At 39.4% G+C, this 22,053-nt stretch overlaps 1 protein-coding gene across 1 annotated transcript in view; it reads left to right on the top strand.

Annotated features, from left to right (window-relative positions):
* The first annotated feature begins 2,937 nt into the window (after positions 1-2,937).
* Positions 2,938-22,053, top strand: part of TRAF5 (TNF receptor associated factor 5) — a 32,540-nt gene continuing 13,424 nt past the window's right edge. The window contains exon 1 of the mRNA XM_032215007.1: positions 2,938-3,217. Coding sequence (XP_032070898.1) covers positions 3,179-3,217 — 39 coding nt within the window. The 5' untranslated portion in view covers positions 2,938-3,178. The remainder of the gene's footprint in view (positions 3,218-22,053) is intronic.

Genomic DNA, 22,053 nt, shown 5'->3' with positions numbered 1-22,053 from the left:
TGGATGGCCATCTATAAGGCCTATGTGTATATTTGGAGAAAATATTTCTAGGCTAAAGTATTAAGTGGTTGGAAAAGAGGTTTGTGACTATACATGTAGACTGGATACTTGATAATATCCTTTAATTAATTATAAATTTAAAATGGTGGAACACTAAATTCTTGATACTGCAGTTATAATATATTCTTAAAACAGAAAAAGTAAAGCCTGTAAGACAGATATGTGGGACACACGTGTGTAGCTTTTAGAATCTAGGATTGCATAATTTTGAAATGGTTAGATTTATTCTTAGCTCCATTAATCTGTCACATCTGAATAATATATATATATAACAACATAATAGTAATAAAAATCAAAGATTGGAGAAAAGTATAAACTATTCTGAAGTTAAGCTAATTGATGAAAGTTCAGAACACATTATAACTTTCTTGAACTTTCTGAAGAGATTTTCTGTTAAAAGTGGAGTATAAGCATAGAAAAGACTTCCATCAAATAGCTTTATAATACTTCCTGGCAAAATCATTCAAAGACTTGTGGCAATCGGGTTTGCAAATTCATTTGCAACATACATTTCTTTTTCATGTTTTGCTTTCTATATTCTATCTTCCCTCAAAGATGCTAAAGCTAATAATATATATAACCTCTGATCATTATGCAAATAGATTTAAAAGGGAAGGGGAAATTGAAATAATAAAAAAGTTATCAAGAATTTTTTTCCATATTTTTTCTTCTTTCCCAAGCCCAGTTATGAACATGGTAGATAGCTGGTTGTTTATTCATGCATGTTTGTATTGTTTCTATCCTGCCTTTTTTATTATTTTCTACAAATAAGGCAGCAAACCTCTAACACACCACCTCCTAGTTTCCCCCCAACTAACCTGTTGGGTTGAGAGAGAGTGACTGGCCCAAGGTAAGCCAGCTGACTTTTATGGCTAAGGCAGGACTGGAACTCACAGTCTCTTGCTTTCTAGTCTGGTGCCTTAATCACCAGACCATATATTACCTTTATTAATAACAATTTGGCACTTTAGTGCTGACATTTATATTTATTTATTAAATTTATATGCCATCCCACTTGATAACCAAAGTGGCTTACAGTATTCCTATTTAGGAATATGAAATTCAATCAAAATGACAAAAATAGTATTGAATTCTGCAGGAGACGCCACCCTTTTTGTGCATGGGCTCATATTCTATTGCTTTCAAAATAAAACTTCACCCTAAACTTCTATTTCCACTACTTATGTGTTAGTGGTAAACAATTTTTTTTGGCTAATTTCACATTAAGATTCTCCATAAAGTTTATTTGACATTATTTGATCATTAATCCAGTCTTTCACGTATCCTCTATCTTATCAAACAAACACCATTGGGAAAGGTGATGCAGACAAATATAACATCAAAAAATTGAAGGGAAAAACCCAACATGCTTTTAGAATAAGTTATGATTCAAGAGGTAAAACCAAGGCTGAAAGTTTTAAGCATGATGCCTGACTATTGAGCAAAGACAAAGGTAAGAAATGGCAGGGAAAGTTGCCTGAATCATGAATACCAACAACTAGAGGAAAACAAGTAAAAGAAAAATGAGTTGTTTTTAAGAATATAGAACCCACAGGTAAAGTAGGACTACTTAAGCCCTACTAGAAAAACTTCTAATAGAGGCAAATGAAGATAAAAGATGGAAGTACTATACAGTAGTCCTCGACTTATGACCACAATTGAGCCCAACATTTCTGTTGTTAAGAGAGACATTTGTTAAGTGAGCTTTGCCCCATTTTATGACCTTTCTTGCTTCAGTTAAGTGAATAGTAATCCGGTTAAGTGAATATGGCTTCTCCATTGACTTTGCTTGTCAGAAGGTTGCAAAAGGTGATCACATGACCTTGGGATCCAGCAATGGTCATAAATATAAACCAGTTGCCAAGCATCTGAATTTTGATCACATGATCATGAAGGTGCTGCAAAGCTGTGAAAAAACGGTCATAAGTGACTTCAATGGTGGTGTAACTTTGGTCACTAAATGAACTGTTGTAAGTCGAAAGACCACCTGTACTAAAATTTCTGCACAGGGGACTAGATTTGCAGAAACATTTGTAGAGATAATGCAAATATAGCATCTGATTCCGCTTAAAAATGAGTTATGAGAATCAGTAGGGATCTCAGGCCCGAAGGCTGCTGTCTACACTATTTGCTTCCATGATTGGAACTATATAGATCAACTGTCCAGTGCAGGGATGGTGTCACTGTCCATTCCTAACAACAGGTGGCAATGTAATCATCAGTTTGAAAACCTTAAAGGAGAGGGAGTTCCCCACTGTTCTAGGGCAGTCCCTTCCTCTGCCTGGGAACTTTTAGTGTCAGGAGATTCCCCTCAATATTCATCTCTTATCAGAGGTCTTCAAACTTGGCAACTTTAAGACTTGTGGACTTCAACTCCCAGAATTCTGGTAGTTGAAGTCCACAAGTCTTAAAGTTGCCAGGTTTGGGGATCCCTGAGCTATATTGACCCACACATTTCAACTGACTCTCAGTTCTTTCTTTTGATCCTTTTCTGCTTCCAGAGGAAAACCCATCCGCTCTCTTCTGCACCCTAAAAGCCTTTATAATAACTTCCTCTTAAAATTTTAATTTTTGCCAGCTAAACGCGCCACGCCGTGCAGTCAAGATTTGCTTAAGGAAACCTCGCGCTACCTACCCTGCCTGGGTAACCTTAACGGAGTCGCGCACGTACAGTACTTGGCCGCCCCCAGAACCGAAGGCTGAACCTTGCGCATGCTTACCTTGGGAGTCCCTGAAGTAACTCCCCGTTGATACTTCTGAGAAACGATGCCACCGATTGGCTGAGCCGAAGCTTCGCTTGCTGCCTTTTTTATTTTTGTAAATCTCCCAAGCTTCGTGGGGAGGAGGCGCATATTCGCCAGTCCGCCCTTTCCGACGCCTCCGGTCGAGCGGGTGTGGGAAAGAAAACCCCAAGTGCCAGGAGGCGCGCGTCCCTCCAGCTCAGTTTGCTAAGCTGGGTCTCTTTCCTCTCCTCTCCTCCCCGACCTTAGTCTAAATCTCCTCGCCTTCCTTTCCCGGGTTTATCTTCCACGCGCGCCTTCCACACGTGCTTTGAAGGCTGCCGGGAGACCCAACGCGCCTTGTACCGCTGGAGGCTCGGCAGCCGCTGCGGAAGCGAATGCGGGAGGCGGCGCAGACGCTTAGAGACGCGCCGCAGGTAAGCGACCGGAGCGCGTTTTAAGCGTGAGTTTTAGCACTAACCGAGCCAGTTGCGGCTCCCTTAAACTTCGAGGCTCTTTCCCTTGTTTGGTGTTTTAGTTTTGAGCTAGTGACTTCACAAGGACGCGCGCTTAACGTGTGTAACTAGATGGGGGGAGAGGCATGGCCAATTCTGCAGTTGTGTAGGCTAAGTTTTAAATCTTTTTTTAAAAAGCTTCATAGGAAGAAAAAATCCATCTGGTTCAGTTTCAAGTTGGGAGAAAGGCGCTGGAAATAAAATGGAGGTTGACTGAAAAGAAAGTTTATTGATGAGCAGAACCCACAGCGAGCAGTTTGGGTACAGCTGACGAATTAGCTTGAGGGATGCAAGGATTTGTATATAGTTTCTGAAATGCTGCAGGGGTCCTTCCTCCTCATTAGGTGACCAAGTTTCATTTTTGGGTTTTGGTCACCATGATGTAGAAAAGATGTGGAGACTCTAGAAAGAATGCAGAGAAGAGCAACAAAGATGATTAACTGAGGAGAAATTTCCGGAGAGTTAGAATAATTAATCAGTGCAATGACTTGCTTCCAGAAGTTGTCTCCAGAAGTTGTGAATACCCCAACACTGGGTCTTTAAGAAGATGTTGGATAGCCATCTGGCCTTCTAAAGAGCAGTCAGGGTTGATCTCCTCTGGGATTGACCAGTTTGATGCCTTGCAGTCCAAGGGACTCTCAGGAGTTTGTCCTTAGAATCTGGCTGGAGGAAGGATGTAAATTTTAATTCATCGCTTAGAGGTGAAGGTGTTTTGTTTGCAGGCTGGCCCAGGATTTCTTAATGGGCATCTGCTGTCGGCTATTAAGAAAGACTGGGGATTGCTTTCTACCTCTAAGAGCATGTTTCTCCATTTCTGCTTTGGGAAATATAATATTCTGCCTCTTTTAATATCCCCCAAAATATTTCATTCTTCTAGATGGGGAGGCTTCCCACAGCTTCAGCATTGGAGGTTTTTAAGAAAAGACTGAGCAACCGCCTGTCTGAATGGTATAGGGTCTCATGCTTGAGCAGTGGGGTTGGACTAGAAGACCTCCAAGGTCCCTTCCAGCTCTGTTTTGATTAAATCAAGATTTTTGCTCATGTTTGCATTCCCAGAAGCATCCTGCGATGCTTTGTTAGTTTGGTAGCACAATCACCCCAGCAATCTAACTGACTAAATCTTACTGAAGTCAGCAGAAAAAGATATAAATCAGACTGGTTGGACTTGGGTGCCCTGAGTTCAAAGGAAAAGCATATTCTTTCAAATACGGCTGTGAGGTATATAGTGGATCCAAACTCTTGAATTTTAAAACCAGTAGGTGTAAAAAACCTCTGAAGGTTCAAAAAGCATGGTAAGGAATTAGGAAGATCCTTTTCAAAAAAATAGGGATAGACATAACTTATGAGTAAACAGAAAATGTACAGTACATGATTGTAGTTATAGTCTTCAGAACCTGCATAGAGCTTTAAAATACTACTTCTGGAACCAATTTGTGACATACTTACACAAGATTCTTTGTGGGTTCTAGAAATAATGTTCCAAGCAATGTAAACTATGGGATAAATCAAGAATCCCTCTACTATACAAGATCATTTAATGGAACAAGAGTTGATATATTGAAGAGACACGGTCTGCAGAAATGCAGAGGTCTCCCCAACCGCGGGTGAAGCACTTTCACGATTGTAATGCTAAAGAATGACACGAGGCTGCATTCTTGACTTAATCACTTTATTCTCTCTAACTGGCTGTAGAATGCTTGGAAAAGGCTTAAAGGCTTAAAGGCTCCCTTTCCAGAGAGAGTCCTTTTATTAGGCAAAGCTCATTACATCGTTATCGGAGAAAGACACCTCAAAGCGCATGTGTAATCAACATTTGGCACAATAAATCAAACAGAATAGTTCACAGTATTCTCTAAATTAACATCCTGACAAAAGGGAGGCAGCTAGGAAAACAATGGTTTACAGTTGAATAACAAGGAACAGGAGATAAGAACTTGTAACTCATAGCAGAAAGTTATAATTCAGCGCGAGCATGTTTGGGAGTAATTTAGATTTCGTTACACTAGACTGCATTTTATGATTGTGAGGTTACAAGGGTGTTCAAGGCTTTTTAGCTCTGTATCTCAGATAACAGATAACGGTTCAGAAGACAGGAACTATTTTCCACATAATGAATTCTAGATGACAGAGTTTGCTTTTTACATAAACACCGGAAAAATTCCAAGGCTTTCTCTTATCTTAGGACTGTCTCTTTGAGGCTCTGGCAAATATTCACTAAGATCAATTCAGATAGATTTTAATCTATCCTTTTGATTCTTAGCTAATTCACCCAGCCTTTAAGGCGATTTAAGGCGACAGTTTTTTGGGTGCCCACATTTCCTCCTTTTTATTTCTTTAAAGGAGAGGCAATAATCATGGGCTGTTTTATTCTTATAGATTCTTTTTTCATCGGGCAGCCTGGAATTATTAATTCTGATGTGTTGGCAGTTACTAATAAGGCATTATGCTTCTTAATTGCTGCATCCGCTATACTCTGCATAGTGGAACGTAACAAAGGTATAAGGCAAGGCAACATGGTTAATCCCAAAAAGATCATTCCGATAAAAAATAACCCTTGTTTCCAGTTATTAAAAATACCTCCCAGCCATCCGTCAGTGTCCAACATGCTTTTCCAGGTTTGTACTGGTACATGTGCAGTTTGTATCATTGTTCGAGTGATTTTTTCTATTACAGTTCCAGAATCATCTATTTGTATACAACAATTACTAAGATTAAATTTACCACACACTCCTCCCTCGGCAGCAAGCAAGTAATCTAAGGCTAAACGATTTTGCATAATATAAGTTCTTGACAGCACACTTTCTTTCGCAAGCTTTGTTAAGGCCAATGCAGTTTCATTCGTAATTATTTCTAATACAGCTTGTAATCTAATAATTCTATTAATCATATATATTGGCGTTCTATATCCCCACGAACCATCTTGTGCCCATGTTGCAGGATCATAATATGCAATAATTCTTTCGGGTGGCCACTCATCATCCTTCCAATTTCCTATTTTAATCCCTTTAGAGAGATCTACTGATCGTTTTCGTCTTTCAAGAGTATCATATACAGGGATTCCCAATTTTTGTTTTTTCTCTATAGGAATTAGGAAGAATGATGGTTGAATGGCACCCAGAATACATGACCCATACCAACCTGCAGGTAACATATTATAGGCAAAATTACCACATATCCAATATAACCCATCAGGTGAATTCCACACAATAGTATCATTTTCAGGGTCTGAAAGTCCTTGTAATTTAGTTACTTTCAGCAATGAGTTTTCAGGTTGGGTCATATTAGTTTGTGAAACCCAAGTGTTATTTTCCCATTCATTAGAACATTTTAGAAATCCCATAGGTTTATTTCTTTTAGTCTGATTATTTTTATTTCTGGTATAACATATATGACCTACTATATGGGAGGTAACTTGCCAGGTTTCATTGAAGTTATTATTAAAGGTAAATTCCCTTTCCATTGTGCTATTTCAGTATAATTTGCTTCTTGTACATGCGATGGCCAGCGATCTCCCATAGTGGTTCCTCCACATACAAAACAATTTTTTAGCATAAGTTCTCTGGCTACCTCTTGAGCTAAATTAATAAACATATTTTTTGCTCTTGGAGGTGTGGGCAAATCGTTAAGTGTTTCAATTTCCTGTTCATAACTCCAAAAAAACTTTACAGGCTGATTTGTTAATTTTGTTAATTCAGTTTTTATAGCAATCCAACCATAAGGATCTTTCCCTGTCCCATCTATGCCAATTCCTAATGTAAGATATTTGGTGGTAGGATTTGAGTTATGATGAGTATAATGAGAATTAATTTTTGTAAGATTTAGATGAAGACACAAGGGCGTGCAAGAACCTGAAGAGCAGTCCGTGGCCACTGAAGGTTGAAATAAAGCAATACCTGTAGGGCCTGTGGCAGTTTGGTGATTTAGGGGGGCATACCAATAGGTAGTCCCTCCATAACCACCATATAAGGATCCAGTGGATGATGATTGCCATAAATACCTGTGGTTGACAATATATTGTTGTTCCCAAGTGTGTGACCCACATGTGACTCCTCCCCTTCCTTTTCCAATGGCTGTACAAACATCAAAACAAATGTCAATCGTAGTTCCTTTGGTGGTATTAGTACCAATAAGAAAGTTTTCCCCTTTTTTGTACTGTACTGCTTTATCCGAGGATCCACCTCCCTGGTATCCTACAATAGTAACCGTGCTTCTAGTGGGCCCTACCGCTTTTGGTTCATAACATTGTATCCCATTTGGTGTATAACATTGATTGTATTGTGTATTGTTATATGTGCATGGTGGTATTATAGTTCCATTACATTCTGGTTGCATAGTATAATATATTAAGGTCATAGAAATTTTTGTGCCTTGTTTGGTCTTTTGTAAACAGGCTGTGCAAATGTCCTCTTTTATCTCTCTTTTTGTAAGGTGGCGAAAGCTGCCTCCTCCCATCTCTTGTTGATAACTCAATAATGTTAAAAACCACTCACTAACTGGGGGAAACTTTATACTTGCTCTTGAAGCTACTTCTGCTTTTGTTATTTTATTAGGTAACCCTTTTTGGTATTGTATACATTGATACCAACCTATAGAATTTTCTGTAATTTTTATTCTAATTTGTGAAAAACAGCCATTCTCTTTCGGGTGTGAAATACCTCTCACATACTGGAATGCCTTTTTGTATTTTGCAGGCAAAAATCGCCATTTAATTAAACACGGTGCTTCCGGATTTTTCAAATAACAAGTTAAAGTAACTTGTGTATTGGCTTCTCCATATGTATTGTGAGGGTAGATGCATATCCCTTGAGAATTGCAGTTTTCCCCATTGAAGTACGGAATGATCGCTCTTTTTGAGCGGTTGTGTGTGAAAGGAATTTCTTGAACGGATTTTCATTTTTAGCACTAGATGTCAAAAGAGGGATCAATAGATCTTACGTGATAATCGTTAGAAAAAGGATTGTCAATAGCTTGTTGTACTGTTGGTGTGATACGAAGGTCAGTAGTGATGAGGGATGGATCGGTATAGTTAAAATATTGTTCAAAGAACTGTTCAATTATCACAATGTCACACAGGATTTTGCACTGAGTACAAAGCTCACAGTGAGGACAATGAGAGCAGCAACAGGCTTCGCAGGGACAGGAGCAAAACCAGCACATTGGTCGCAATAGCAATTTTAGTCGTCTGTTGCTTGAAACAAAAGGGACAGGCTTGCTTCGGGATCCTTTTTATCATCTGTTTTTACCGGTCTCTCATGAAACGGTCGTATGCATCTTCCAGGAACCCACAAAACTTTGTCCGGAAGTTGCACTGCAGCGTAACCACGTCCCCAGGTAACGAGCTCCACGGGGCCCCTCCACCGAGGGTCTGGCAATTGTCTGTAATAAACAAGAGGGCGGGGAGAAACTACGCTATTCTGAAAATGTCTCTCTCCAGCTGTGGAGGCTATAGGTGAACCTGTAAGATTTAAAAAATTCTGTGTGTACAAGGCTTTACTCAAGCGGTTTTGGATTTCAGGCAGCCCTATCTTAAAGGGGCCTTGCTGCTTATCAAGCATCATTTTTAGTGTTAAATTTGCTCTTTCTACAATTCCTTGTCCTTGGGAATTGTATGGGATGCCAAATTTATGGACAATTTTCCATTGATCACAAAAGGTAGCGAATGCAGTGCTACTGTATGCGGGTCCATTGTCTGTTTTAATTTCCAGGGGACTTCCTAAAACTGAAAAAGAACGCATACAATGGTTGATCACTTGTTTGGTTGCTTCTCCTCTCTGTGGGGTTGCAAAAATAAATCCTGAAAAGGTATCCACTGTAACGTGAATATATTTCCAGGGTGCAAAAGGAGGATATTGAGTGACATCCATTTGCCATATCTTACAACGCTTAATTCCTCGGGGATTAACTCCCATAGGAATTGCGTTACCTTGCCTGCTACAGGTTGAGCACTGCTGGATAATTGCGGCAGCCTCTGTTTTTGAAATTTTATACATTTTCATTAATGCTTTAGCGTTTTGATGAAAATACTCATGGCTTTCCCATGGAGTTGCAAATCCAATAAAATTTTCCCTAGCGGCTTTGTCTGCATAATCATTTCCTTCTGTTAGCATCCCAGGAAGCGACTGATGACTCCTAATATGAGCCACAAAATATTGAAATTTTCTATCCACAATTAATTGCTGTAACTGTAAAAACATATCTAACAATTGCTTATCTAGGGCTGGTGAAAGATAGGCATCAAACAAATTATTAATCACTTGGTAAACATACAATGAATCCAGAATTAAGTTAAATGCTTGGTCTTTTAATTTCTCAAAAGCTAATATAGAGGCAGCCAGCTCAGAACGCTGAGCTGAACTCTGAGGGAGGGTGTGATAAGTCACCCACTGTCCTGAAATTTGATACACACACGCACCCCTGTTCTTAGTTCCGTCAGCAAAAACTGTAACTGCATTTTTAATTGGTAGTTTACTTTGTAAGGAAGTCAATTGTAAATGTTGTAGATTCAGTAACAAAAACCTATAGTCTGTAGGATAGTGGTATTTAATTGTCCCTAAATAGTCACTTAAGGCCAATTGAAGTGCATCTGATATTTGGAAATACTTTTCCCACCACGGTAAAGGAAACGGAACGTAGATTGCAATTGGATCCATTCCTATTACCGCTCGAGCCCTTTCTCTTAATTTTATAATTATCTGGGATAACAATAGTGGCTTAGTTGAAACGGTCTTTTTTGAAGTGTTAGCCAAGTGAAACCATTCAATTATAAAAGCTTCTCTCTGTTGTATTTGCAACAAACACCCTGTGGGCAATTTCTCAGTGTTAAAGATTGCTGCTGAAAGAGGAATCTGTGGAATCATTCTGTCTACCCATTTCTTTGTCATGGCAGTTTCAATCATCTGAATACACTGTCTCTCTTTATCCCCTATGGTTAGTACGGCAGCGGACTCTTTCCCCCCTGCCAGCAATGCAAACAAAGGTTGTAATTGACTTGTAGTTAATCCCATATAGGGACGTGCCCAATTAATTGAACCCAAGTATTGTTGCATTTGCACTAAAGTACATTTATCCATCTCAGGCAGCTTTGGAATTACTGGTGAGGCATGAGTTGTCATTATCTTATGTCATAAGTACAAATACGGTGGCATTGTTTGAATTTTTTCTGAAGCAATTTTAAATCCTTTATCATTAAATCCTTGTATGATTTCTTTTATCACTTGTGAATGTATATCCTGTGCATTCTTTTCTGTTGCTAGCAAGATATCATCCATATAGTGGTAAAATAGGATACCCCTATATTTTGCTCTAAAATGTTTTAAAATATTATTTATATAGTATTGACAAAGCGTTGGGCTATTTAACATACCCTGGGGTAAAACTTTCCACTGATACCTTACTGTTGGCTCACTATAATTTAGTACAGGAATTGTAAATGCAAATAATATCCTATCCTTTTTGTGCAGGGGTATAGAGAAAAAGGCATCTTTTAAATCAATAACTGTTAAAGCATAATTTTGAGGAATAATATTAGGATTAGGCAGTCCACATTGCAAAGGACCCATGGGTTGAATCACTTCATTTATTTTTCTTAAATCTTGAAGCATCCTCCACTTCCCTGATTTCTTTTTAATTAAAAATACAGGCGTATTATAAGGGCTATTTGAGAATTCTATTTTTTGATCTAATAACAACTGTTGCACAATTTCTTTTAAGGCTTCTAATTTAACAATAGGAAGTGGCCATTGATCAATCCATATGGGAGTGTCATCTTTTAGCGTAAGCTTCATTAAGGGATCCATTTCATTCATCCTTAATACAAAACATTCATTACCATTATTTCAGAGAGCTGTACATAAGCCAATGAGCTCTATTTTCTCAACGTCCCTCTAGGTCTGAAAGTAATTACACACACACACTCTCCCCCCACTTCTCCTGTTTCCTTCCAAAGAATGACTCAGGGGGAAAGGAGGGGGGGATGGCTGGGTGTTAACTTTCTACGATCTCTCCTTTTTTCCGCTCTGCATTCTCTCAACAAGTTTGGAAATGATAGCACACAAGCATACACACACATACCATGAAACAAAACTTTCAGGCCTGGGGGAGGTTCTATCACATTAAATCTTCAAATTTCTATCTTTGGAAAATTTATGACTCATTCTTCAAGCAGCGGGGAAACTCAGAGAGCAGTTTAAATCCTAACTACTCTTCTCTCCCCCACGGCTTCAAGCCCAAGTTTATTTATAAACTTAGCTAGCTGATCAAACATCAATTCAATTCAATTCTCCTCTTTCTCTTTACCTCTGTTCACTTTCTTTTTCTCTCTACCTCTCTAATTTTCATTCCAAAGTTAAGGTTGCCCCAAATTGAGAGAGCAAATCTCTCCCCCACAAGTTAACATGCAATTTTAAAACAACCGGACGAATACGTGCCTTAGTCATAGAACCTGGGATAGAAGCTTCTAACCATTCCGCGCTAGACTGGGCCAGCTGGACTCCGCCTACTCCTTTAACGGCAGCAGCAGTTTGCAAAGGCCAAGAAGAGGGCCACTGTGCAGAACTTATCACTGAAACATCAGCGCCCGTATCTAAAATTCCAGTAAAAGGGACGCCATTAAGAATTATAGTCAAAAATGGCTTTTGAGCTTTAACTCCTGTAGTAAGATAATTTTCATGGGTAGTAATTAAATCTCCCAAAGGTACTTTTTCACAATGCCTCAGAGGATTATATTCGTAAGGATTGACTTCTAAGGAAACAGGTATTACAATAGCAGCGTCCTCTCCCTCCCTGACTGTGAGCGGGCTGTTACAGATACACGCCAAAGCTAGGGAGGAAATATTTGTGTCCTCAAGCAAAAAAGGTGAAGCCAGAACCTTATGGGATATAAGATCCCTGTGGGGGTACAAAATTAAGGGAGTTGCTGGTGGAAAATGGGTAGCTGACATATTTAATGGCAAAAAGTACACTAATCCTGGAGTAAACATTTCAATTGTTTCTGAGGCTTGAATTACCACTGATTGCACAACTGCTTCTTTCTCTGCAAAATCCACGGGCTCTCTAGGAGAAGCGACTATAGCTATGGGTTCTGGTTTATCAGATGGCAATGAAACTATGGATTTATGATTTTTGGAAATAAAATCTGGACAATTTACGTTAAAAGTGGCTCCTTTAATTAGCGGGCTGGAGCCTCGCCCGCTGTCTAGTTTCCCGAAAACTGTTGTCTATTCTCATTTTCCCTCTGATCACCTCTTCCTCTGCATTCTCTTGCCCAATGGCCATTTTTTCCACATTTGGGACAAGGGGTTTTTGGCCGGGCTCCTTCGTTCTTAGCGGGTGGTCCTGCTCCCCCCCCCGGGGCTCTGCATTGATTTTTAAAATGACCGGGCTTCCCACAATTAAAGCAATTTCCCACCCTTGGTCCTCTAGGTTTTTGATTGTTCTGACTTACTATGAATGCATCAGCCATCAATTGTGCCTGATACACAGCGGACCCTACCACTGAGGCTTTGCATAGATAATCTACCAAGGTCTTTGAAGGATCCTCCCTCAGAGGTTCCAAGACCTTTTTACAATCCTCATTAGCATTTTCAAAGGCTAGCTTTATCATCAATTCTGTTTGAGCTACCTCATTATTAATTTCTCTATTTATTACAGTCCGCAATCTTTCCACAAAACTGCTATACGGTTCCCCATTTTCTTGTTTAATAGTAGTAAAACTAGAGGTAGCGGCAGATTTCATATCATCTAAGTGTGCAAAGGCAAATACTGCAGCTTTTCCGGTCACCTTCAAAGAGTTCTCGGGGATGGCCATTTGTTGGGCATATGTGGCAAAATTTCCCCTTCCTTGTAACTGGGGAATAGTGAAATTAGCATGATCTCTATGCAACACTTCACACTGTTCTCTAAATATAGCTTTCCATATCATTGTCTGGGTCATACTAAGAACCGTTTTTGCTAGTGTACACCATTCGCCCGGTAACAAAACATAATTGTCAGCTAAACTTGCAATTAAACCTTGAACATATGGAGACAATAAGTCGTAAGTTACTATGGCTGATTTTAAATCTTTTAAAACACTAGATGGCAAGGGAGTGAACACAGGATTTTGTCCTGTAAAATCAACAGGAAAAGCAGCCATCATCTTTAAATCCTCCAGCTTTACATTATCCCCACTTCTTGTTTTCTGGATTCCTGCAGTGAGAGGACCGTATGAGCATTCAGTATTTTTTAAAACTGGATAAATATTAGATTTTTCTGCCTGAGGAGCTTGTTGTTTGATCTCTTCTTCCTTAATTTCCTCTACAATTTCTGTTGTTACTTTGTCATATTTTGGAGGGATATTAGATTTTTCTGGGGTATTAGATTTTTCTTCTTGAGGAGTTTGCTTTAAAATTTCCTCTTTGCTTTCCCCTTTTTCTCCCCCTACAGCCTTTATTGTTATTTCCTCATATTTGGGAGGGGCGGTGGGGTTTAAAGGTGTTAATTCATCCGCCTGGTTTTTTGAAAGAGTGACTGTGTTTCCGTGATGAAGACAGAGAGCAACTAACACTGCTTTCCAGTTAGTCAATATGGATGGAGGTGCTCTCGGCTCTTCATGGAAATAGGAACTTATATCAGTCCATGTTTTAATATTTAAAGATCCATATAGGGGGTATGAGGGACAGTTTTGCCAAATATATTTTAATAATTCTTGAATCCCTTTTTTTGTAGGAAATTCGCCCCTGTTTTTTAATATATTCTTATGAACTCCAACTATCTGTCCAATTTCCTTAAGGTGATTCACCTGGTCTTTAGACCAAGCTGTTCCCATAAGGTGGGCCGCCCGCCCTGTAGACAAATCTACCCCCATACTTACGAATTTGCGCTGGGTAAGAGATAGGGTTGTTGGGTACGCGGTGAGTCCGTCCGACCTGTCCGGGCTCCTGCGTCGCACCTCGACTGATTCCTGGCGTTGTAAAAATGGATCATGTCGGGGTCACCAATTGAAGAGACACAGTCTGCAGAAATGCAGAGGTCTCCCCAACCGCGGGTGAAGCACTTTCACGATTGTAATGCTAAAGAATGACACGAGGCTGCATTCTTGACTTAATCACTTTATTCTCTCTAACTGGCTGTAGAATGCTTGGAAAAGGCTTAAAGGCTCCCTTTCCAGAGAGAGTCCTTTTATTAGGCAAAGCTCATTACATCGTTATCGGAGAAAGACACCTCAAAGCGCATGTGTAATCAACATTTGGCACAATAAATCAAACAGAATAGTTCACAGTATTCTCTAAATTAACATCCTGACAAAAGGGAGGCAGCTAGGAAAACAATGGTTTACAGTTGAATAACAAGGAACAGGAGATAAGAACTTGTAACTCATAGCAGAAAGTTATAATTCAGCGCGAGCATGTTTGGGAGTAATTTAGATTTCGTTACACTAGACTGCATTTTATGATTGTGAGGTTACAAGGGTGTTCAAGGCTTTTTAGCTCTGTATCTCAGATAACAGATAACGGTTCAGAAGACAGGAACTATTTTCCACATAATGAATTCTAGATGACAGAGTTTGCTTTTTACATAAACACCGGAAAAATTCCAAGGCTTTCTCTTATCTTAGGACTGTCTCTTTGAGGCTCTGGCAAATATTCACTAAGATCAATTCAGATAGATTTTAATCTATCCTTTTGATTCTTAGCTAATTCACCCAGCCTTTAAGGCGATTTAAGGCGACAGTTTTTTGGGTGCCCACAATATATGAGTTTGTTTATTTGTTTGTTTGTTTGTTTGCTATTCTGGAGATAAAATGTGCAGTCATGCTCCTTGAAAACTACTGGGAGACTGCAAAAAACTCATAAGCTACATTAGATTTTTACATTTGTAATACCATTATGTGAGACAACCAAGCATAAGTTGGCCATAGTAGGGTAAGAGGGATGGAAAATTGTTTCGATAGATTGATAAATTTTGTACTAGACCTTTTCTTCATAAGGATGAGCTAAATTTATGTGGTACATGAGTTTTTCAGGGACTTGCCCTATCTCAGAATATATGCACCAGTCACTCTTTCAACCCTAGAAACCAGATAATGTAAAACCACTTGTGAAAATCTTGCCAAGAAAGAGTGACTGGTGCAAGGTTAATTACTGGATTTTGTGACTCAGATGGGCCAAGAACTCACTCTGATTTCCAGCCTGATGTCTTTCTTAATCACTACATCAACCTGGCTCTCTTCAAGAGGATTACTTACAGTTAGTGCAGTAAATTGACTTTGCTTGCATGAAAGCTGCTGCATTAGTGTAAAAAATAAGGTATCAATACCAAAATAATGTTAGGTATCCTGGACACAATATTGCAGATCCTGTTATGGTTCCAAATTGTCCTCGGTAATCTACATTTCTTTTTTTCTCTTTTAGATAAATAGTAGTTGGTTTTTAAATTATAGATTTGATACTATACTAAAGTAAAATAGAATAATATTTTTTAAAGTTAGAAAAGGGAATGGAGAATAGCAATAAATTAGTCATGAGGAAGATAGTTATATATGTTTACATCTGTGGGTATTTATACAATTTATAACCACTATTTATACAATTTTCTGTACTGCATTATATGATATATTTTTGTACATTTGAAAATAATATTTTAATGTTAAATCTTGGATTAGTTATTAACTATTTCTGTAAGTCAAGTGATTTTGCTATGAGAAATCAATATTAATTACAAGCAGTTTCATTATGATGAAAGACTAATACTGTCTCTTTTGAGATGCATAACCAATTAAAATAAACTCCAAGAGGTTTAAGGGAAAAGGTTTTTTTTTTTTGTTTGCAAAAGCAAAATAACAAATACTAATGCTGTTCTTAAACATTTTTGCAGTTGTCTGAATTAATAAGGGAAAAGGAGCGTTGGTGTGCACTCCTAATTCCAAAACAGTGGGGTGCCTTCTGGCTGCTCTGTTAAACAAGAAATAGTCATTTAAATCAATTTATTTTCCCAAAAGTCACTGCTTTACTTTCAAAATGCATTGGGGCTTTGGTGCAACATCAACTAGTGTTGTAATAGTTATGTTTGAATGTTTTTGAATCATTTTCTCCTTTAACTTTGCTTTACAAATAAAATAATCTCAATAGAACATACCCATGTTTCCCCCCCAAATAAGACCCGGTATTATATGTTTTGGGCTCCAAAATAAGCACCAGGACTTATTTTCAGGGGAAATTTTAAAACGATGTTCAGTACAACCAGCGGGGTGTGGCCTGCACATGGGGTGGAGATGTACAGCTTTAAAGTGCAGCAGCGATTGGGCCAACCTCGGAGGGGGGGGCAGACAAACTAGTTTGGGCTGTGTTGGGTTGGTGTGGTAAGGGTGCTGAGATGGGGGCAGTGAGAGGGAATTAGCATATTTTTTACCTTTATTTGAATATCACATCACATCAGATATACCGTGTTTCCCCAAAAATACGACCTATCCCAAAAGCAAGTCCTAATCCTATTTTCACGCCTGCAGCTAATATAAGCCTTACCCCCCCAAAAAATAAGGCCTAGTTAAGCCCTGCCCACCTTCTGGATGCAGGAGGCATGGATGTATAAATCAAGCTGGTATTGGGGGGGGGTGGAGCTGCCCTACATATCCTGTATCCACTTACCTTAGGACCACCACAGCCAGGCCTACCATGCCCCAACCCCTCTCGGGTCGCTGTCTAACTTCTGTGGGTACTTGTCCCAGTGCTGCCACTTGCAGCAGAAGGCCACATGGCACGTCACGCCAGTGCCATGTCAGGACGCTCAAGTCAGGACGTTGCATGATGATTTGCGCCTGTGCCTCCACTTGCAGCAGGATGCTATGTGGCTCATTGGGCTAATATTGCTGCTCACAGCAGGATACCGCATGGCAAGTTGTGCCGGTGCTGCCACTTGCAGCATGACTCTGCGAGGCTCATTGCACTGGTGCCACCACTGGTGTGTACAACAGCATACCAAACAACACTGCTTCCTGCTGTGAGTGGCAGCACTGGCACAACGAGCCACGAGGTGTCTGGCTGCAAGCAGCCACAAGTGGCCGCAAAACCTGCGCAGTGGTGCAACAGGTGTCAGGGCATGGGAGGCCTGTCTGCGGTGGTCCTAAGGTAAGACATCCTCTGAAAATAAGATCTGGTGCTTATTTGGGGGGCCAAAAGAAAATAAGACCGGGTCTTATTTTCGGGAAAACACAGTAGTCCACTGTTTTTGTGCTTCCTGCATAGAACATAAATAGGGGAAAAAATTAAAGATACAACAGCCCATGTGATAATGACATACTTTCCATGTGTCCAGATTTATTTCATCCAGTTCATTTTAATTTATTGGGGATTTTCTATGGTGGCACAGTGATTAGAATACAGTATTGTAGGCTAACTCTGCCCACTGCCGAGAATTCGATTTTCACCAGATCAAGATTGATTCAGATTCCATGTGAGGTTGGTAAAATGAGGACTCAGATTATTGGGGGCAATATGCTGACTCTGTAAACCACTTAGAGAGGGTTGTAAATCATTATGAAGTGGTATGTAAGTCTTACTGCTATTGCTATTTTTGCCACTATGCCCAAATTTTATGAAAAATCATTTTTCATAAAATGCTCTACTGGGTATTTCATAAAATGCTATACTGGGTATGAAATTGACTAGGATAACTTACTTGTATTTTATTTCAATTTTATTCCAATTCAGATAAACTCCCCTGCTTCTTTTCACCCCAGATCGTGATTTGTATGTCTAGAAATCTTCATTACCCAGAGGAGGGGAAATGTTTTCATAATTTTATTTTGTTAAAAAGGTTTTTGTGCAACTAAATGATGAGGTCCCCGTGCCATCACCGTCTGTGTCCTCTATAGAGAGAGGTTTTATTCTGTTTGTTTGCTAAGTGGAGAAAGGCAGTTATATGCATCATCCAATTGTGTAAGTTTTCCCCCTATCAGTTGTGTAGTTGTGGGGAAGCAACAAGCATCTACAGTATATCCTGAGGTGTGATTGGGAAGACAGAAGAACTGATCTGCGAAAAGCCATGGCTGACTTCTCTTAAGATTCAGGCTCTTCATTTCTGCTATAGATATTAAAATAGTTATTTGCTAAAATGCTCAACAAAACAATAAATAAAATAGAAGAACAGGTATTGTTGATTAAATTAGATGTACCACATAATTGAATTTATCTAAAGAGAAGACAACCCAACTCAAGTCCCTCCAAATGAGGTGTAGCCACCTTACCATCATCAGCCCTAAGGATGGCAATTTCAGCTGAAACTAATCCTGGAAATTTCCCCCTTCCTAATAACTGTTTACATAGGTTTCACTCATGGGTAAAATATATCCTTTAGAAGCCATACTTTTAAAAGACAAACCCAAGAGAAAAAAAGTTAAACTAATGGTTTGTGATATTCAAAAATTATTTTTTAAAAAAATACCTATAACTAATCCCCATCTGTGTGTAACAGCTATTCTCTCATTCATATACTCTCATATGTAAACAATTAAATGGATCTCTTATTTTGACAGAGATTTTTCGCATTGCAACTGGCTATGTGCTTATATGATCATGCAAAAGAGATTGGTAATTTGTTGTCTTTCTACCTTATTATCATCTCATAAAAAGCCTTAATTCAGATTAATATTTTCTGAGTGATAAATGTATTCATAGCAGACATTGACATTTCTTGGGTGCATTCATCCCCTTTGAGTCTTCATGTTCCACTTTTGGAATGAAAGGTATGAAAACAACTATTTTCACTTTCTCAGCAATATGTGTAATTTGGACAAAGTATATTCTATATAGGTTCATCTTTTCATCTACTATTCAAGTTGATAGGCATGTTCCATACAATGTGGTAATCCTATCTTTATAGTACTTTATTTATTTATTTATTTATAGTACTTTATATTTTTACTACTATCAACTATTAGCATAAAACATATTACAATTCTGAGTACAGCTGAATGATTCTTTGAATACTTTTAGATTGGCTTCTTAATAAATATGAACACAATTGGAAATTAAGTTTTAATGCTGTTTGTTTTCCTTGTTAGCAAAGAAGTGTAATCCAATGATGCTTTTTTCTAAGAATTTTTATTCCTCAAAAAGAAATAAAAATTCAGATACAAAATCTGAGATTACATATATTAAAAAATATAGTGACATATTATATAACTAATAATCTAAACTGCTTTGAAAATTTTAGTAAATGCCACCTTACTATAATTAGGTGCTTTTTTCAAGAACTGAGTGTCTTTTATTTACATACATTCAAAATAATAAAAATGCAAGAAAATGTTTTAGATCTATTTCAGGGAGTTTTGAATTATTGGAGTTATATTTGTTTATGTAATATGAACATCATCACAGACTTGTAAAACCTAATAAGAAAGAATATTAATTGTTATCAATATTTAGGATTGTAGCTGCATATACTTGAATATGTTAACAACTAGATAAAACTGGGAACTGGGTATGTCTAGTTTAATGAAAAGAAGGACTAGAGGAGACATGATAGCAGGGTTCCAATATCTCAGGGGTTGCTACAAAGAAGAGGGAGTCAAACTAATCTCCAAGGCACCTGAGGGTAGAAAAAGAAGGAATGGGTGGAAACTAATCAAGGAGAGAAGCAACTTAGAACTGAGGAGAAATTTCCTGACAGTTAGAACAATTAATCAGTGGAACAGCTTGCCTCCAGAAGTTGTGAGTGCCCCAACACTGGAAGTCTTTAAGAAGATTTTGGATAGCCATTTGTCTGAAGTGGTGTAGGGTTTCCTGCCTAAGCAGGGGGTTGGACTATAAGACCTCCAAGGCCCCTTCCAACTCTATTATTCTATTCTATTTGCAGAAAAGCATGTTAGTTTGTTATAAAAAACTAAGTAAAATGCTTCACAAAATGCACTTTATCTTAAAAGGTGTTTTAAATTGAGGCATGGCCAGTGTTAACATACATAGTGAACCAAATAGTGATATGCCACTTCAATATATTATTATGTTTCCATGAAAATAAGATCTATCCTGAAAATAAGCCCTAACATTTTACATGCTTGCCGAATATAAGTCCTACCCAAAAAATAAGTCGTAGTTTAATCCCCACCCACTCCATCCCACTATCTGGTTGCTCAAGGCTACAACAGGGCAGGAGGCCATGCGGTGCCAGTGGCGCTGCCACAAGATGGGCCAAGGCAGGTGAGGGTGGAGCTGCCCCATGTACCCTGGAGCCACACACCCCAGGGCCCTTGCTGCCAGACCAGTCCCCTCTCAGCGACCTACCCCTGCCTCTTCCCTTTCACTCCCCTCCTGAGCTGGACTGCCAGGAGGATGGGGGGAGGAGCCTCGGTCCCCTTACCTGTTCCTGAGTCAGGGTGGAACGACAGTGAAAGACCTCCACTGTCACTGTGCATCAACTGCAATCACTGCTGGAGGGGCTTTCTTCAGTTCCCCCTCCCCCATATTACCTGGTCACTGCCGCTGCCTCTACCTGCCATGCCGCCTCGCGCCACCTCCTCCCAGTTTGTCACATTGATGGTTTCAGTGGTGGCAGCTCTGGAGGCTGCTGATAGGAAGTGGTGGGGAGCAGGGCGAGGGGAATCTTTCTCCACATATACATACCATACAACTCTCACCAGCCTACCCGCCTCATGCGGCACCCACTCTGCATTGTCCCCCCCCCCCGGTGGCTAAGCTCTGGTAAAACTATGCTGCCTGGAGCTGGGCAAGAAAGGCCTGGCTTGCCTTCCCCGATGGTTCTGCAAAGAGGTTTTGCATGGAGGAGAAGAACGCTTCCTGCAGAGTTGCCTTGGCACCTAATTCAGACAGCAAACAGAAGAGCTTTTCTCTTTTTCTCCAGGGCCTTTGAAATCCCCTCTCCCTTCACTTTTCTGCCTTAAAATCCAGAGCAGACATGTTTTCCTCCTGATCAACTGAAAATAGCTACCAGTATGATTTTTGTGAGAAGCTGGACATGTGTGTGAGTCCAGCCTACTTGTCACAGGCTGGCCCTGGCTGAAGTGGATCCACGCTTTCACCTCTGACTACAAGTGAGTGTAGTTTGTTCACTCTGACTAATGTGAAAGAATTGAGTGGAGTAATTTACTTAACAGAGGTCAGGCAAAAGTATTGGGTAGATGAATGCAGAACAGTTTTCTAGTTATTGTGCCTTTTATAACACACACACCTTCATTCATCTTTTGATTACAGGTGGTCTTTAGCAATAACTTAAGACTTATATCCCATTTCATAATCCTTTACAAACCTCTCTGAGCGGTTTACAGAGTCAGCTTATTACCCCCAACAATCTGGGTCCTCATTTTACTGACCTCAGAAGGCTGAAAGGCTGAGTCAACCTTGAGCCGGTCAGGATCGAACTCTTAGCAGTGGGCAGAGTTAGCCTGCAATATTGTATTCTAATCATTGTGCCACCACGGCTCCTTGACTTAGGACCTCATTTGGAACTAGAATTTCCATTACTAACAAGATGGTTGTTAAGTGAGTTATGCGTAATTGTACAATCTTTTCTGTCATGATGTAATCACTACAGTTATTACGGTAAGTGAATCAGGAAGTTGTTAAGTGTATCCAGCTTCCCATATTGTCTTGTCAGAAACTGGCTGGGAAGGTTGCAGATAGAAATCAAATGACCTTAGGACACTTCTAACCATCGCATATACATGCTAGTTGCCAAGTGCCCAAATTTTGAACACTTGACTGTGGAGATGCTGCAGTGATCATAAGTGCGTGGACCAGTCCCTTTTTTTATTGCCATTGTAACTTTGA

This window comes from Thamnophis elegans, chromosome 4, assembly GCF_009769535.1.
Source record: "Thamnophis elegans isolate rThaEle1 chromosome 4, rThaEle1.pri, whole genome shotgun sequence".
In the NCBI taxonomy this organism is placed as follows: domain Eukaryota; kingdom Metazoa; phylum Chordata; class Lepidosauria; order Squamata; family Colubridae; genus Thamnophis; species Thamnophis elegans.
This window is presented reverse-complemented; position numbering and strand designations above follow the sequence as displayed.